The 17,345-nt window shown below is 40.6% G+C and overlaps 2 protein-coding genes across 4 annotated transcripts in view; both read right to left on the minus strand.

The window, feature by feature from the left end:
* LOC102311349 (GDNF family receptor alpha-2) overlaps positions 1-1,459 on the minus strand; it is a 68,463-nt gene extending 67,004 nt beyond the window's left edge. For 2 of the 3 annotated variants that reach the window (XM_005922623.2, XM_005922622.2), the window contains exon 1: positions 796-1,458. In XM_005922623.2, coding sequence (XP_005922685.1) covers positions 796-847 — 52 coding nt within the window. In that variant the 5' untranslated portion in view covers positions 848-1,458. Of the gene's footprint in view, positions 1-795 lie in introns of all 3 variants that reach the window. The other variant, XM_014333674.2, reaches the window with a different exon arrangement.
* A 3,207-nt stretch (positions 1,460-4,666) lies between these two features.
* Positions 4,667-16,495, minus strand: bco2l (beta-carotene 15, 15-dioxygenase 2, like). The gene is made up of 12 exons (XM_005922624.2): positions 16,381-16,495; positions 14,435-14,612; positions 13,987-14,198; positions 13,480-13,595; positions 13,279-13,381; positions 11,316-11,456; positions 8,370-8,530; positions 7,761-7,931; positions 7,128-7,265; positions 6,251-6,433; positions 5,950-6,060; positions 4,667-5,173 (listed from the first exon to the last, which is right to left on the minus strand). Exons 1-12 carry the CDS (start codon positions 16,412-16,414, stop codon positions 5,057-5,059), a joined length of 1,665 nt encoding a protein of 554 aa, XP_005922686.1. The 5' UTR covers positions 16,415-16,495; the 3' UTR covers positions 4,667-5,056.
* Between the last annotated feature and the right edge of the window lie 850 nt (positions 16,496-17,345).

Genomic DNA, 17,345 nt, shown 5'->3' on the forward strand with positions numbered 1-17,345 from the left:
TGAGCTTACACAGAGTAAACAGTAATCCACAGAGCAAGACTCCAGTGTTGCCATTTGACAAGAGTTTGAGATTGAAATGCACCTTCACACACGAAGCTAAGTACACAGAGTTCTGGTGAAATGACAAGAGAGACCCCTTGTGGGGATGTTGTGCATTTAGATCAAGAGAAGAAGAGCATCAGCCGGAGAGCAGCGGGTCAGAAAAGACTTACATAAAGTTAAACGTTAAATTATTGTGGGGCTGTCAGTCAGCCCGTCAGGGATGTCATTTAAATGCGAATGCATGCGTTTGGGGGAACATACTGATAATGCTATAGTGTGATCATAATGATGGCGATGACGATTTGTGGTGGTGGATTCCGTCATGTTCAACCAACTAGCAAAAATAATATATATATATTAATCTTGTGCAATATTTTTGGCTGACTGAAAGCTATGTTTTCTCGTTACAATAATGAGCTCTTCTTTCACTGTGGAAGCTGTGAGTGTGTTATGTGGGCTGCAAACGACTCACTCGCATAGACCAAGTTCGGTTTGTAGCTTTAGGTGAAAATCGAACATAGTCTAATCAAAATCAAACCCAATATAAGAAGAAAGCCATCAGATGCCAGCTATACATAATTCATCTTTATTTTTATTTTTAAAGAGGGGATTACCTGCTATTCTACAACAACTCCATTATTATTATTATTTTAAAGTGGTAAAATAACAGTAAATCCCTGCCACAGTTGTGTACATCATCACTAATGTCCTAATGTGCACGGTTGAGAGTGATTCTCAAATGGAACTTCTTACCTGGGAGCAGAACAAGGGTGCAGACGCACATCCACACAGTGACAGACTTCATTTTGGACTCAGCTGCAAGAAGGATGAGTTGTGCTAGAATTACACGAATATTTCCACCTTTTCAAGGATTAACTCCCCTCTCCGGATCCGTGACCCAGGCGCAGGATAACTGTAAAAAACCCTCATTCAAATTTTAAAAGAAACATGCAGCTCCGAAAATATCCTCGAATCCCCAAAAAAGTAATCCACAATTTTATTTTATATCTTAATAATGAACTAATCACGACAAAGGAAAGAATTCCTTGACACTGGGAAAAAAAGATCAAATAGCAATCAAACAAGCAGTCAATCCGTAAGAGCAGTTATTCAGGGTCCGTCTGCGCTGCGTTCATACCGACAAACTACTGAGACTTGATCTCTCCGCATTATAAGAGCTGCCCGCTCCAGTTGGCCCTTGTAGACAAATTGTCCCTAAAACAGTCCTTAAACTGGCGCAAAGCGGTCTGTGATAGCTATGTCAGTATCTCTAAGGAGGCAGAAGAACTCATCTGAAAGTGCTACAAAACGCTGACTGGTTTTTTTCCCCCTCACCGGTGGTTCCCTCAAAAAGCTGCGCGCTCAAGAAGGGAGGGAACGCTTCTTTTCCACTGACTGCATGCGTGTCGAGGCATCGCAGCACTTTATAAAGCGGGGGCTCCCGTGGACCAGCAGAGGGCGCTGCTGGTGAGTGATTTCAGTGGAAGGCACGCGGTCATAGAGGACCATAATTAATGTTATCCCACAGAGCAATCATCAATATTCCTTTAACCTCTGGTCCACGGTATGTGAAATTATAGGGACCTCACCTGAGCTGTGTGGTATGTCTTTGATTCCACGTGGTGCTACAGGCCCCGGTGTTTAAAAGCGTATGCTTTTAATGCAACAATGAATGTGTTTCATAATATCCCTCTTACATGAATACCATCTTTTTTCCATAAGAAATTCTTTACAGTTCTGTTCAATGTGCAGCTGAAGGGAAGCGAGGCCAAAACTGCAACTGATCAAGGAAAGAATTATGAAAGAATAATAAATACCTTGGCTTTTTTCAATCACAGTAAGGCAGCCAGCACACAGGGAATGCTTTATTCAAGAATTTTTGCAAGGTCACCAGGACAATTAATTTTTTTGGCTGACATCTAGGCTTGGGTTCTACAAACCACAGAAATTTGAGGTCTGATTTTTAGGATTTGGGATCAAAGGGTGGACGCTGCAATGATGATGAGAATGTCGCCATTCATTTCAACACTTCACACCATATCTGGGTTTTTTCCGGAGAAAGATTTGAAAGGGAAAATAACCACAATGTCTCGTATTATAGTCATGCTCTGAGGAAATAGCTAAGCGCACAAGCAGCAGAATCTGCCATTTTACAAAGTGGCTTCACATTAAATAAAATGACTTTGTTGTGCATCATCGCCTAAATAGTGCCCATAATGTCATAAATCTTTACAAATCTTGAAAACAAAGTCTCTATTTAGAGGTTGTGACAGTGACAAACTGCAAGGCCACTGGCTCATAATGATGTCTGACTGTCAGCCCAGGCTTTCATCCAAGAGGGAAAACAGCTTGCCGTTATAATGGCAACATCAGCCTCATTCTGCCTATATCGGCCCAGGCTTATTCTCATTTCTCGAGTATGAAGTCGCTGTCATTATGAGGACACTGTAAAGCATCATCCACCATCATGAGTATCCAGAAACTGTCCTGAATTAGAGCTGCAGTGGCTGCTAGAGACTATTCCTCAAATGTTTTTTAAGTGGAAGTGTATATTTCACCTGAAAATGGCAACCTTTTGCCTTTCGTTCATCTATTTCAAATACCAGAGCAATTTCATCCCTTTATTTTAGCAGTGATTTCTCACCAAAGATCACATGCATAAACTGGATGAAGGCTACAGTTGCTTGAGTAGCAGGCTCGCGAGGATGAAGGCATTTATAATAAAACAAAAAAGGCATGAAATCAAGAAAGAAACATTAGCAGTGGATGTACTGAATAAAAAACAAACGTGAAGTCTTATTGAGGCTTCATATTATGTCTATCCACAATAGTGCAATGTGGATAAATCCTCCCCTCGCTTTCTTTTTTTCTTCTTCTTCTTGACGTTGCATGATTCAGCTCCTCTAGGGGAATCTAATTGCTCCATTCTGACTTCATAAGGCATTTGCAATTTTATCGCGGTTTTTTTACACAATTGCATGCGTCTATAATTGTGCTATCTTTTATAAATAGGCTCATACTTATATGCAGTGCAGAGCGAGAGAGCATGTAGACAGATGCGTGCAGAGATGTGCGTAATCTATATGTCAAATAACTGGGCTCCCACAACATGGCTCAAGACCGTGAAGATGGAGAATGACAAATCTGGATATAGTAGACATGGTTCTCACTACTGAGGGAATACACTCCCTGTCTTTTAGAAGTGTCTCTAATATGGTGAATATAGATGATATCGTTATGAATTCATGGGATATGAAATAATGATACAGATAAGACTCAAAGTTAAGGCAATAACTTGTGCTTAGTGAGACAGCAAGGGGGTTCAGAGTGAGTTACTGCTTACTCTCGTGGGTCAAATAAGAGCTCAGAGAGTTGAAAGCTGTCACCTTGACAGCAGGGAAGACAAACTTGAATGCTAGCATGTTTGTTTATCGTGTTTAGTTTTCTCCTAATGACTGTTGGGCTCTACCCACATGAATCTGGCACATTTGGCCACCAAAGTGTTATCTATATTGCACCTTGAATGAGCCATGATGATGATTTTGTCTTTGTCATTTGGTAAATTGGATGGAGATTTGCTTCAGCTGCGTTTTTGGTTAATGAAACATTTAACCCAAGATTCATTTGAGTGCAAAGGTCGCTGGATCACTCTCTGCTGGTCGCTGCCAGTGGAGTGAGTACTAATAAAGTTGAGCATCTCTTATGCTCACACTTGCACGCACGCACACAGGCAGGCACTCGAAAAGGTTAAGCATGACTGATTAGATTAGGAATTATAGGCTAATTAATGTGTATCCTGGGAGACATGTACAGCATGCTTATTAAAAGACACAGCTGCAGCTGAGCAGAGGAACATGACGAAAATGTAAGTGATTTCAATTCCCTGTGTTAAATTATTTCAAACAGCAAACTATGGCTTTATCTCATCCTATCTTATTCCACTTGGTGAAATAAGAGACGCTGAAGATGAAACCTCTGCTTGTGTACCATACAGCCATAAATTATTTAAGGTTGGGACCTGCTGTTGCAAATTACCTTTGCAAAACTCTTGACTAAAAGTCGATTTTAGTCAAAGGGAAAATTTGTATAGTTCATAATATAGTTGAAACGCCACAGCTTCCAGCTGCAGAGCCTAAATTCAGTTCAAATCAGCCCATTCAAATCAATGTAAGAGGGAAAATTGCCAATGAAATAAGTATCATTAAAGTCAATTGTGGCGAGACAAGTGCCGCTATAGTAGGCCACTTCACACAATGGGTAGAGTCTGTGTATGGCACTGTTCTGTTCGGCTCGTGGCTTAATAGAATGAAATAACAAGCCACTCTATGCAAAGTCCTAAATGTTAGTGTTTATGCATATGACAACTTTGTTTGGGGTTTTGTTTTGGATGGACAACACCAAATTTCTGATGTGACCTCCGCTAGACTCTCTGGAGGCTATCGACCAGTTAGTTCCATTTGTTTTCCAGGCATTTCAGACGTTGTCCATTTCTATCACATTACTTTGACAGAAATTGAATTTCCTCTGATGCATTTTTATGTATCCTAAGTGCTGTTCTGTTCTCCCTGGGAGTATAGCGTTTCCAGTGGTATGATGATGCAAAAACACTTTAACCGAGAAAAAAAAAAGGGAAACATATTTTATTTGAATGTATGCACTGAAAGGAAAGCACAATTTTAAATTCTTACAAGAGATCACGAGGACACATAGAGGACAAACTATATCAGTGTTCCGATGCCATGCTGGGCTCTCTGTCTTGTTAGCCTCCTAAGATTGCCATCTTTCTAACAGTAATGGCAGCACACGGTGGGGACATGCACCTATTCCCATCAAGGAGGCACAAACAAATGGCATGAGTGTGCAGTTTTTCCAAGCTCTTACTTCTTTCTGTCTTTTACAGTTCAGGAGTTTTACAGGGAACGACATCGACAGAGATTTTCTATTTTGTGGATAAAGTGGCTGGTTGCTGGTTCAATTTCAGCAATTTGCCACCGAGTTGTAGAGAGTGGCAAATCTAGCCCATCTCGTTAAACACACCATGGGTCCCATATGGGATATTGACAGGGACCTCCGCTCTGCCCAGCTCAGAGAAGGTCTTGGCATCCAGAACAAGCAGGAAAGTACTTTTCTCCTGGAAACAGATACAGAGGAGGAAGATTATGTTATTGGAAGGGGGAAAAAAAGGTCACAGATCTCCCTTCTTGCTATAATGATACTGAGAGCACCAAAGCATTTGTCTTCTCCATGCATAGTAAAAATATATGTCTGCTCAGGTTGCAATAAGAGTATAACAAAGTCTGTTTGTTATTATGTATATTTTTTCCTCTATAAATTTCATTGTATACACCCAATTTCTGTTTATATTCTTCATTAGTTTTTTATATGTGTGTGTTTTCTTTTCAAATTCAGTTTAGATCCAGTTAGTTTCCACAATGGGTTTTTCAATTTAGCTTTTATTGTTTAAAAGTGTTTAGTGTAGTATTGCCACAGGCAAGATTAAAGAAACTCAGAGTAAGCATTACAATATAAGAAACACTCTGTGAAGGTAAATGACTCACAGTCATATAGACGTCACCGTGTGGACTCAGGTAGCACATTTTGGTATTATTTTGACTACTTTTGGCCCTTCTGGATAAGTTTATGGCACAGTCAAATGTTGTGTGGGCCACACGTTTCTTAAAATATTGTAAAGCACATGGCATCTAGCCCCACACTGACCCTGGTTGGATCAGTCAGGCTAGCCTAGAAGAAAATACTAATGGCCATATCCGGGCCACATACATTTTCACAGTTGTCTGCTCATTTTTATTGTGTTGACAAACTAATTTTAGCCTTTTTTGTCTGTAACAGTGACGCACAAATACCATAAAAGGTGAATATCTCTCTCAGATAAATGGTTTCAATTACTTCTCTGGGCGTGATGATGACAGACAAGACAACTCCATCATCTTCCTCAGTAGCTTTAGGCGAAGCAACAAAGACAGGCTCAGACGGGTACAAGCCGGGATAACGCCACGCCTAGACAGGAGAAGATCACATAAACATACCCCTTACTCTCAACTTTTTCATGTTAGAAAACCAACTCACACAACCTACTGCTGCCCTCGCTATGATAAAGAAACAGAAGTAGAAATAGCTTTGATGTGGTAATACCCGGCTCAGTTAACAATGAGGTTTCTCTAAGTGTACCCTTTGACTGATAGAAAACCTTAAGCTCCTTGGTGTGGACATCCATCTTGAGCAGGGAGTCACTGAAGACGTGTCCAAAGCCACAGGAGTAGAAGTAGCGGTAAGGCCTGCCATTGAACTGGTGATAATTGATCTGAGGGAACTCAAGGCCACCGAACTGCAGCAGCTCATCATTGTGAAGCTCCTCGTGGGTCATGTAAACCTGCAGGATGAGGGTTTTGCTCAAATCAGTGAAAGACTTTAGCCAAAAATTGAGACATAGTGACAGACATGATTTCCTTGGTCGTGCAAATCAGTACAGCATTGTTCTCTCTGACAGGGAAATTAATGGATTCCCGCAAAAGGGCCAGAGCATCCATTAGTTAACAATAAATGAATTTCTCTTCATTTTACTTTAGAAATAAATGTAATGTCACGTGCAACGAGCAAGCAATATTTTTCTCAGTTTTCTTCTATCTTTTTTTTTCTGTGACTCTGGTCGCATGAGCACTTTAACAGATGTTTTTCAGTTGCTGCATGCACTCTCACAACAACAACGGAGGACAGTGTCATACAGGTAGTCATGACAACTAAAAGATCACATTTTTCTTTCAGCTTTATTCCGCTGTAAGAAAGCGTTGGAGAGCGAGTATGTGTGAGGATACATAAGCCGTTAAACTCTAATTATTCACCTGAATAGTGGACACATCGTTTTTATCTGCTGTAACTCATGAAATTACTCTCTTGCAGAAAGTAACTTTCATCATGCTGGATAATTGATGAGAATGTGTGGGAGTAAATTGGTTGTATTCATCATGATTATAGGCCTCCATCTTCACCTGTTCCCAGTACAACCAGTAATGTACTGTTAAAAATATTACTACTATAGGCAGGAAATTCATGCTATTGACTCCTACCTCTCCAGGTTTTGTCATCCTCGCCGTGGCTTTGCAGTTATGCAAAGTGATAAGATTTTCATCTGCAGGAGTTTGTTCATCCACGGACAGAGGCAGGACATATCTTCTTGGAAGGTTTCTGCACAATGAGTTATAAAACTGCCAAAAGAAATCAGAGGGATATGAAAAAAACAGACTCCCAACTATCTGTGTTTGAATAAAAGGTGCGACGCAACCTCAAGAACAATCACAGCCAAACAGATACAAAGTACTGTCACAAAACCATGTTCCTATGTTTTGATGAAAGTAATACACTCCACCACATTTGAAATCACAGCTATTTCCAAAGTCTATTTCTTTGGAAACTGACAAATAAGAAGAAGAGGAAGAAAAAAAAGAAGAAAACATCAGAGGCAATTGAACAGTCTATGCCCAAGAAACAGACAAATCCTCCACAAATCCTCGCTGATTCATATTTTAGGTTTCAGGGTGGATGAGGGTAATGTTATGAATGCAAAACAAAATACTAGCTGAACAATGATGGATACAAAAACACCATTATGTGGAAGTCACTCGTGTTGTTGTTTTGGTAAAAGCCAGCATTTCAATCTGAGCTGTTCACTGATAACAAACTAACAAACTCAAGCCATTTACCTCGTCTATTTCCTCTCCTGAATTTCTTCGGAGGTTCTCCAGCGTGAACTCCCCAATGAGCTCGCCATCGTCCCCGCAGCACATGTCCATAACCAAGAACTCACTGTCCTCAAAAGCGTTGATTTGATGGAGCGTAAACATGGGTCCTGTATAGTACTTCACTTCACTCTTCTGTCAGACCAGAAACATCAACCAGTGAGGACTCAGATTCGTACAATATCAAGAAAACAAGACAAAGTAAAAAAAAAAAAAAAAAAAGACAAACGAGGTGATGTGCTGTTTTTTCACAATTGAAGACAAGCTCCCTGCTTGGCACGAATGTTATTGAGTTGCACCTTATCATTTTGAAAGTTTGTTATTATATGCTTAATGGGTATGCTGTGTAATGAGATGAAAAAATTGAGAGCAACAACACACGAGGAAAGGCTACACCATCAGAGTGTAGTTTCATCAAAATAAATATGAAAAAAATGTAATAGTGCATGAAGAGATCAGCTTACAGCTTTCCTTTTTTTTCCTGTTCCGACTCCTCGGCAGCTGGTTGTGATTGTGTGTTTCCTGTTTTACCCTAGATTGTATACAGTAAATAAGTGTTATAATATATGTCACCTTTCCGGTGTGTCTGTTGACCAGATGGAAGATTGTTGCATGCTGAGGCTCCCAGGTCATGACTTTGCTAAAGCTCTTCCCCTGTATTTTGTACAGCATGAACTTCAGCAGATCTATCTTGATTGGCTGCTCGACAAACACAATATAGTTCTCCGACATGACTAGAGAGGGAGGCACACACAGTAAGAAGTGGCTGCATTAAAAGACACATAAAAGATATACCTTGGTGTCGTGTGCATGGTTTAACAATGAATTCTACTGTTGTTGCAGGTGTGGTGTAACTAATCAGTGCTAAGACTAAAACTCTCACGTTATTTCAGCAGTTATTTACAGACTGGTGACAAATTACAGGAAAAACTAGCAAAAATCATACTGGTAACTTGAATGCCCCTGGCATGGGTTCTACCACTGCTACCACTACTCTACTGGAGTGACAGGATACAATTCTTTTAAAAGCACCACCACCGCAACCATTTTGTCAAAAATCATGGACAAAATAGCATTCACATAATTTTAATATGTTCCTTGAAGAGACTATTGCCATATAGATGGAAGTGTTTATTCACAGGATAAAGGTAAAGAGCCCTAAAAACAACTTGTTTTAGATTTGAAGCTACCTTTCACTCTAAGAAGACAAGTGGACCCACACCATGCTGGGAAACACCCCCATGGTATAACAGAGCCACCAGATTTCTATCAATAGGTATTAAAGGGTCCTGTTTTCCCTTTAGTTTATCAACCATCAGCATGTACCTGCATGTAACCGGAACATTAGGTTCAAGTCTAGCACCAAGACATTTGCTTTTGCACATAAACACTAAACATAAGCATCCAGCAACTCTACCAAGAGATATGGCGCGCAACCTGGATTGCTGAACAATGTTCCCACACTTGTGGGACTTCTTGGTGTCTGAAAGTCTGCCAGCACATGGGTGGGCTGCCAATAATATAGACATAGATATAATCAGGGAACTGAAGCAATGTAAAAGCCAAGTGGGGCAAGACTGGGTTAGAGCAACCAAAGAATGAGGCTTTCATTAGCTAGTGTCAGCTTAAGTTTAATTAACAGTAGCTTATTTATGAACTGTTTGCTTCAGCTGATTGTTAACATCTAATCATGGTCTGTGTAGTCATATTAACCCAACTCGTTTTCACGCAGTCATTAGCCTGCTAAACCTTCCTCCACAACAATAACCTTCATATTGCATGCAAAGCTTTTTATGATATTGACTTTACTCACACCCAGTGTTTGTCTATGAGAGGAATTTGTTCTCCCCGCAGATCCTACCCCTCATCACAATTTTCACCAAATATGGTTTTCCATAAATGGTCAACGGTATTCTTATAGATCTTTTACAGATATCTACACTCACAGCCCCATAGTTAGGTTGGCCTGTTCAACTGCTTGTTAACTTATCAGCCAATCATAAGGCAGCAAAACATTCAGTAGTTCAAATCAGAATTAGGAAGAAAGGTGATTTAAGTGACTTTGAATGCGACATGGTCATTGACGGGCTGGCCTGTTTTTATCAGAAACTTCTCATCTTCTGGGACTTTCCCACACAAGCATCCAAATAGTGGCAATTTTCTGGGGAAAATGTCAGAGGTCAGTGGAGAATGACCAGACTGCTTCCAACTCATAAGAAAGCACCAGTAACTAAGATAACCACTTATAAGCTCTGTTACTGATCAAGGGTTCCTTGTAGAACTAGTATATAAATGTGCAACAAGTGATTTATCAGAAATCGAATTAAGCTTCTGTCAGCTAAGAACAGCATGATGAGGCTACAATTGGCACAGGGTTACCGAAATTGGACAAAAGTCTCAATTTCTGTTGCAACATTTGGACCGTAGGGTCAGAGTTGAGCGCAACAGCATGACCGCATAGGTCCAGCTTGTCTGCATGAATGATTCAGGCTGATGTCAGTGCTGTGGAATATTTTCATCACACATATTGGAGCCCTTAGTACTAACTGAGCATCGTTCAAATATGCCTGTCTGACATATTATTGCGGACCAAATGTACCCATCTTCTGATGGGTGCTTTCACAAATTTCTGTCATCTCTCAACCTGGTTTCTTCAATATTGTAATGAGTTCACTGTCCTCAAATGAAACCCACTGTCACCAGATGTCAATCCAGTAGAGCCCCTTTAAGAAGTGGAGGAATGGGAGATTCACATCATGGATGTGCAGCTGACAAATCTGCAGCAACTGTATGATGCTGCCATGTCAATATGTAGCAAAACCTCTAAGTAATGTTTCCAGTATGGAGGCATGGGACACACGACACAAGAGGTCTAGTTTTCCACTCCAACTTTATTCACCTCCAGACATTAACTCAGCATATCGCGTCCAAACACAACAGAAACCCACCTCCAGGCTTGGGTCTGAGTGGAGCCTTCTAGTGGGTCACCACACCAGCACCTTGTTGAATCTATGCAATGAAGAATTAAGACAGTTCTGGTGGCAAAGAGGGTCCAGCCTGGCGCTAGTTAGTTGTAAGTAAGACACCGGTGAGTGTGTAGACAAGCAGAAGCTGAATAACATTTGGACAACAAACAATAAAACATTAACATGCAAATTATAGCTATCTTGTTAGCAGTCCTGTCAGATTTAAGCTGTGGAAAAAACTACAGTAAATACTTCGCTGAAAAAAAGTGTGAAACCTGGAGGTAGAATTAAAAAGAGGAGAGATATAGAGAGCTGAAAGGAAAGACAAAGGAACTGTGAATGACAAAAAGGAGGGCGAGACTGGAATTAAAATCAGTGATTAATAAGAGCATTAAAAAGTTTCACTGAAGTAGATTCACCCAGCCAGTGCTGGAAAAAAAGCAAAAACTCTCCCAGAATTCATTAATTTCACTTCAGTTTACATCCAGCATGCAGACAACTTTAAAAAGTGCGGAGTGGGGGACTCTTTATTATGCTGTAGTGTGTTTCTCACCAAAGCTGTGGAAATAGGAAGGCTTCCTGGGATCAGCTGCAGGGATGGAGCAGATCACGTTGGCTCCACTCAGGTCGGCTGAGTCCTCCATTGTTGCCTTCTCCTCAGGAGGAGGCACACGGATGATGTTGTAGAAAAATCCTAAAGAATGTCCAAAATCACCTTGTGTTATTAGGCTGACTTTATTTCAAAGCGTAAACCCACATAGAGACAAACCTGAGGACAGAACTTTAAAGATCTTGAGGTTTATCTTTAGCCGGCATACAGACAATTTACAAGCAAGGAGCACTCCAAACACCACCCCTATTTCATCTATCATCTTCATCATCAAAAAACCAGCAACAAAAAAAATTGATATTAAAGATGACAGATGAACTGGAGTCAACAAGCCTGAAGTCCAGTTCATGGCAGATTCACAGAGTGCAAGAGTATAACTGGCAGGCTTCGGAAGACCAGCGACCCTTGATTAATTGATCTGGAAGGGGAAGCAGATGTGGTTGTTCCAATCAGCAAAGAAATACCAAAATACTAATTCCAGCAAAAGTGATGACTTGACAAAAATGGACAAATTGGGCAGGCTGAATGGTGGGTCAGTACGAAGCCTGAAAGGTGAAGCGCACTGAGATTTAGAAAACTGGAGAGACTTCTGAGCAATTAGTGCAGTAACTTTAACAAACCACTGCCTTTACTTAATATTATGACAGTGTAACTCTCCTTAACTGAGAAAGTAAGCAGAGTGGTGAAGGTCTGTTGCACAGAGACGGTGGCCTGGATTGAATGGATTGACGTGCATGTGCCAGGTGGTTGTGCGGATATTCTGAACTGAGTGTGATGAAGATGAAGAGGACATCAAAAGTTAATTGGAGACAGTGAGCGCTTGAAAGAGGCTTTTGACGCTGAGGTAATGATGCAGATAATGATGCTGCAGGTCAGATAAACTTTACAGTACTCATTTTAGCTAACAAGAGCAGACCGGCATGGAAAAAGAAGAAACATGTCGAAAACTGGAAAAAGCAGGCTGAAAATGGAAATGAGAAGATGTTCTGAATGTAGCGTGGTTAGACAAAGCATAAAGGTGGGAGCTGCTTTGACCTGTCATCATTATATTAAATACAGTTGTAAGAATGAGTGAGAATGGATTTCTTTCCATCCATGCCCTCATAGAAGGACTGCATTACTATTGAGTAGATTGCATAAAGTCGAGCTGAGGCTGATTTTGACTGAAGATAAAAGGCTGTTTAGCATAGAACCAACTTCTGCCATAACACCCAGCAAAACCAGCAAAAGTAGCAGCTTCTGTGTGGAGTCGAATGTTGCTGTTTGTGGGACAGTTGATCCTAAAAAGAAAATGCTATTTAATGCTGACATGGGGGGATTGCCAGAGTCACACAAGCTGTCAAGGTTGATTGTAACAAGAAGCAAGGGTGGGGGATGATGCAAGTGAAAGCAAGTGAAAAATGAACGAGTGGCCCCGAGGAACTATGCACGTGTTGAAATCAAAGTGACTCCCTAAAGGGCAGCGGTTGATGTTTGCTGCAGGAAGGGGTAAGAGGAAAATATTTGGAGGGGGCGACTGAAGCGATTGAGTACTTTGATGGCAGGAACCCTGAAACCAGATGGTGCAAAGTATTGCTTTGGAGAACTCAGAAGATGAAAGTTGGAGAGAAAATGGACCCGATATGGCATTTTATGGTTGTCAATAGGGCTTTACAAGGCTTTGTAAAGTTGTCACCAGAGATTATCCTATTAATACCTGGTATATAACACCCACAGGGAGCTTACAAACAGGAGATTATTGTGGGACCACTGTTGGAAGCAAATAAACGTGTGCGTGTGTGTGTGGCAAGTAGGAGGATATAGATGCATTACAGGAATGCGGCTTTTGGGGTGTGAACATCATATAAATTCCAATCATAGCTCAACATAGTAAACTACTGAGAAGGAAAGAGCAAAGACAGGTTACCACTTCTGCTGTATGAGTTGCCCATGTTGTACGTGGAACCATCGCGGTCGTAGTGTGGATGGGCTGAAGCTGAGTTGACAGCGATATACTGACTCCAGTCCACCTTATTAAAAAAAATAACATACACACCATTCTGGTCATTGACCTCGCTATAGAAAAGCTGGAAGATGCAGGCAAAAGACACATTTCTCACTCACTCACTTTCTCTTTTGTCTCCAGGCTTTGTGGATTTACTCTCCTCATGTACTTGGTTTCTGTACTCACGTAATAGTCCCCTTTGTACTTGACAAAGTTAACATTGGCATTATCTGTTGGCTCTGGCAGACAAAACATATCAAATGCAGCTCTTTAGCAGAGCACTTTATGCCATCCTTTTGATCCCCATTCCCTTACAGCATACACACGACGAGATCCAAACTCACAAATATTGACTTGTGTTCTTTTTACCTCAATAAAAAACACAATGTAATGTCCCAGCTTTCATTTGTCTGCAAAAGCCTTTTGCTGCGGAGTCAAGAACCTGGGCGCTGAAGAAAGAATATCCATATATACTTTTCTTCTCACATATGTTTTTGTTTGATTTTTACTTTGTGCTGGTAACCTGATATAGTAAATGGTGTAACACTGTATTTGGCAGCGCTAGTGCTACAACACTGCAGAAGCAGAGTACACACGGGAAAATGCAATATGTAAAGAAGACGCACGTACTCGGAGTCTGAAAGCGTGACAAGAAGCGTGCAAAGATGTTCTTGCAGGGATCAGGCATGGCTAATGTCCCAAACTCTGAAACCACGATGCGGTTCTTCTCTGAGTTTTCGACAAATGAGTCACTCCTAAGGAAGCGGCTGCTGTAAGTGACATTGCCCTCACGGATGTGGAACCTGTGCATCATGGCCATGCCATCAAACCAGTGGGTGTATCTGAGAGCGAAAAAGAGAATTAATTTCCCGGCAGGATATTCATGTAAGACTAGGTAGAGGGAATGTTGTGAGAATTATGAGACACAAGAGAGTGGAAAAAAAGGATTATTTGAGGAATCGGTGCCTTATTCAACAAACACTGAGGGAAAACTATCTTTTCTATCTACAGTACAGGGATGTGTTTACAATCTACCATGATAATACATGTTTTTTTTTTCATAGTGTTCCTCAAATACCTGTCTGTTCCAAATTCAAATTTCCCAGGGCCATTTCTCAGAAAGCTCCCATTGATCCAAGGTGGAATTGTTCCCTTTATGGTTGTAGGGATGGGGTCGGGGGTTTCCTCTGCAGAACGGACCAGAGGCGCCAAGCACTCGAGTCCACTGGCCTGTGGACATCTCTGCCTACTGGATACTGAGGGAGGAGAGAAGAAGCACTGAAAGGCTGGTAAAGCACATTATAGTATACACTGTGTTCTATATTACTGGTCGTATGCACATAGGGGTTCACTGGTGGGTAACATGTTGCTGCACACTTGCATTTCTTAAATGACTCTGAAGGAGAAAGTGAGGTTAGATCCTTTCCATAAACCATGTGATGGCATTAACTGGGGGCCTTGGATGTGACTAATTAGCAAACCTTTATTTATTGTGAGATAATTGTGTAAACAACTCCATCTTGTATGTCCTTTGTTGGCTCTTCCGATGTTTGGTTATCCTCAATTCAAACATTTAAACTCTGCATGTGAAGGGAAGTGGTTTTGTGAAACATTCATTATCTCTGATAGGAGACGGTTTGTGCTTTAACAGCTCCTGCTAGTATGAAAACACGGCTCTCCGGGGTCATGCACTACAAATGACACCTGCACTGCCTGTCTTATCTGTTATTCAATAACCCATTCCTGTTCGCTACCTCATATCTCTCCTCATAATGGGAACTGTAAAATATATATGAGAGTGGCGTGATTAGCAAAAGCAAAACACTCAGGGTTCAGCACGGGGCGCCATGCTGAGCTTAGCGTACAATATCGCAGTTTTCCTGACCACGTTATTGCGACAAATCAGCAGAGCGAGAATTTCGCTCATTGCTGTCACACGAATACAACAGGCAATAAAAATGGGAATGTGTGATGGGAGATATAACCACAGTAGGCTTTAACAATCTCTTACTATGTTGATTTGGGTGGGTTTCGAATGTGATTACAGCAGCATTGCAAATGACGCCTAAATGTGTGTCTGTCATTTTTAGGAGGCTATTTTCTGAGCTTCCTACTGTTACATTCAAAATTAAGTTTCTTGAAAACAAAACAGCAGCACTGGCAAGCCCAGAACTGTTGTTGATAATAGCTTCAGGTATTACTTTTTTCTTTTTTTTAAATATATATTTCTTTTTCTTTTTTTGGGGGATAAGTGCAACAGTAGCTTATTTGCAACAGCTATTTCTTTAATGAATTGTTTCCCTTCTAGCACCAACAGTACAGTCAGGATACAAATGAATGACCTCGTTAGAATTTGCTGCTATAATCCTGCACATCTTTTTAATTTATGTTCTTTTCTTTTTTTTTGTCACTGTGTAGGGGCCTGTCAGCCGCTCTTGGAGTTAACAGCTGAGAATGACTAAAAGCTGTTAATGAGACATTGTGCATATTCTTTTACCAGCTCTGCTTCAGCAGTCCTTGGAGCAGGAACAATACAAAATGCCAGCACGTCTTTTGTAACTTGCAGCTCTGATTTCGAAATGCAACATTATGACTAGCAGGCCTAACTGCATTAACTGAATGCACACCTATATTTTGTGTGGAACCGTATGGAAAGGCTTTTTTTTTTAACATTTGATGCTATCAAACTGCTTCTCTTTTGTAAAAGGCGGAGGCAACAAAGTCTAAGAGCGCCACATATCTCGACACATTTGTTTTTTTATTGTACTTGAGATTTTGATTTACTTCTGTTCTTAGTCACGGGTAACAAAAAGCAGCCTCTTGTAAGGGCTTCGAGGTTTTAGTGTTTATGTAGAAAACAGGCTGGAGTGAGCTCAATTCACCAGTTACTAAACGCAGAGCTATTACATATTTTATAATGCAATAAAATATATCAGGAAAAGAATGGGTTCAGTCCCATTTCATTCTTCTTACGCATATGTGCACATCTTCTGGCTACATTATCGGAAAGAGGTTTCTACTCACAGCTGCGTGTTTGGAGCTCTGCGGTCTTGGACATGGCTTGTTGGTCTGTGTTTGAGCAGAGAAATACACAGGATTTATGCAGTGCGGGAGAAAAACCTTCAACCTTTGGACCCTTGTTAAGTAACTGAATCCACGCACTAAACAATACAGTACTAGCAGAATACAAGTCTAGTAAATCATTAACAAGTGGAGCAGGAAAAAAGCAAAACATGGCCATCTTCATAATATGTTAGCCTTGATATCTTAAGTTTAGCAAACAGACAAAAAACATTTTCACTATTTACCTACATACAATCAAATGAATGAAATGAAATGAGCTGCTCTGGGTGCGAAATCAGTCAAAAGGGATAAGCTCATGAACCGAAAAAGCCACGTAACGTCATGATCCTGTTTTTTATTAATACTGTAAATGTCTGTGCCACTGCCCACAGTGAGAGCATGTTTACTGCTTTCATCTGATCCTGTTCTGCTCTGCATAGCTTCACATAATGTGTGTTTTTCAATGCAGTCAAGGTCCCTGTGTATTTGTACTAAAATCAAATTATATAAAATGTCTGTAATTACTGTAAATGTTATTATACGTAGCAGTAGGTTACACTGCTTGTTATCTCTTTCATGTGGACTGATGAAAGTAGAGATTGCAATGAACTGGTGCTGACTGCAAAAGTATGTGTATAAACAAAGGTGATGAGGAATATTTTAGTGTAATTCCAGTGGTAGCTGCATGTACGATGTTCCACTCTTGCTCTAAAAAGACTCAGTGGCACAAAAAATAAATTACTCCGAAATAACGTGCAGATACGAGTGCAAAAGATGTTTTGGGAGATGTTTTATGCAGGAATATGCAGCATGTTTAAAATGCCATGTTTGATAGAAGCTATGATCTATTGCAGCAGTGAGTGTAAACTGTAGTGACATAAACATACTGGACACAAATGCAAAATTAGGTGAAGAACATATGAACG

This window comes from Haplochromis burtoni, unplaced genomic scaffold, assembly GCF_018398535.1.
Source record: "Haplochromis burtoni strain Fernald_Lab_line unplaced genomic scaffold, NCSU_Asbu1 Contig_62, whole genome shotgun sequence".
Taxonomy (NCBI): Eukaryota; Metazoa; Chordata; class Actinopteri; order Cichliformes; family Cichlidae; genus Haplochromis; species Haplochromis burtoni.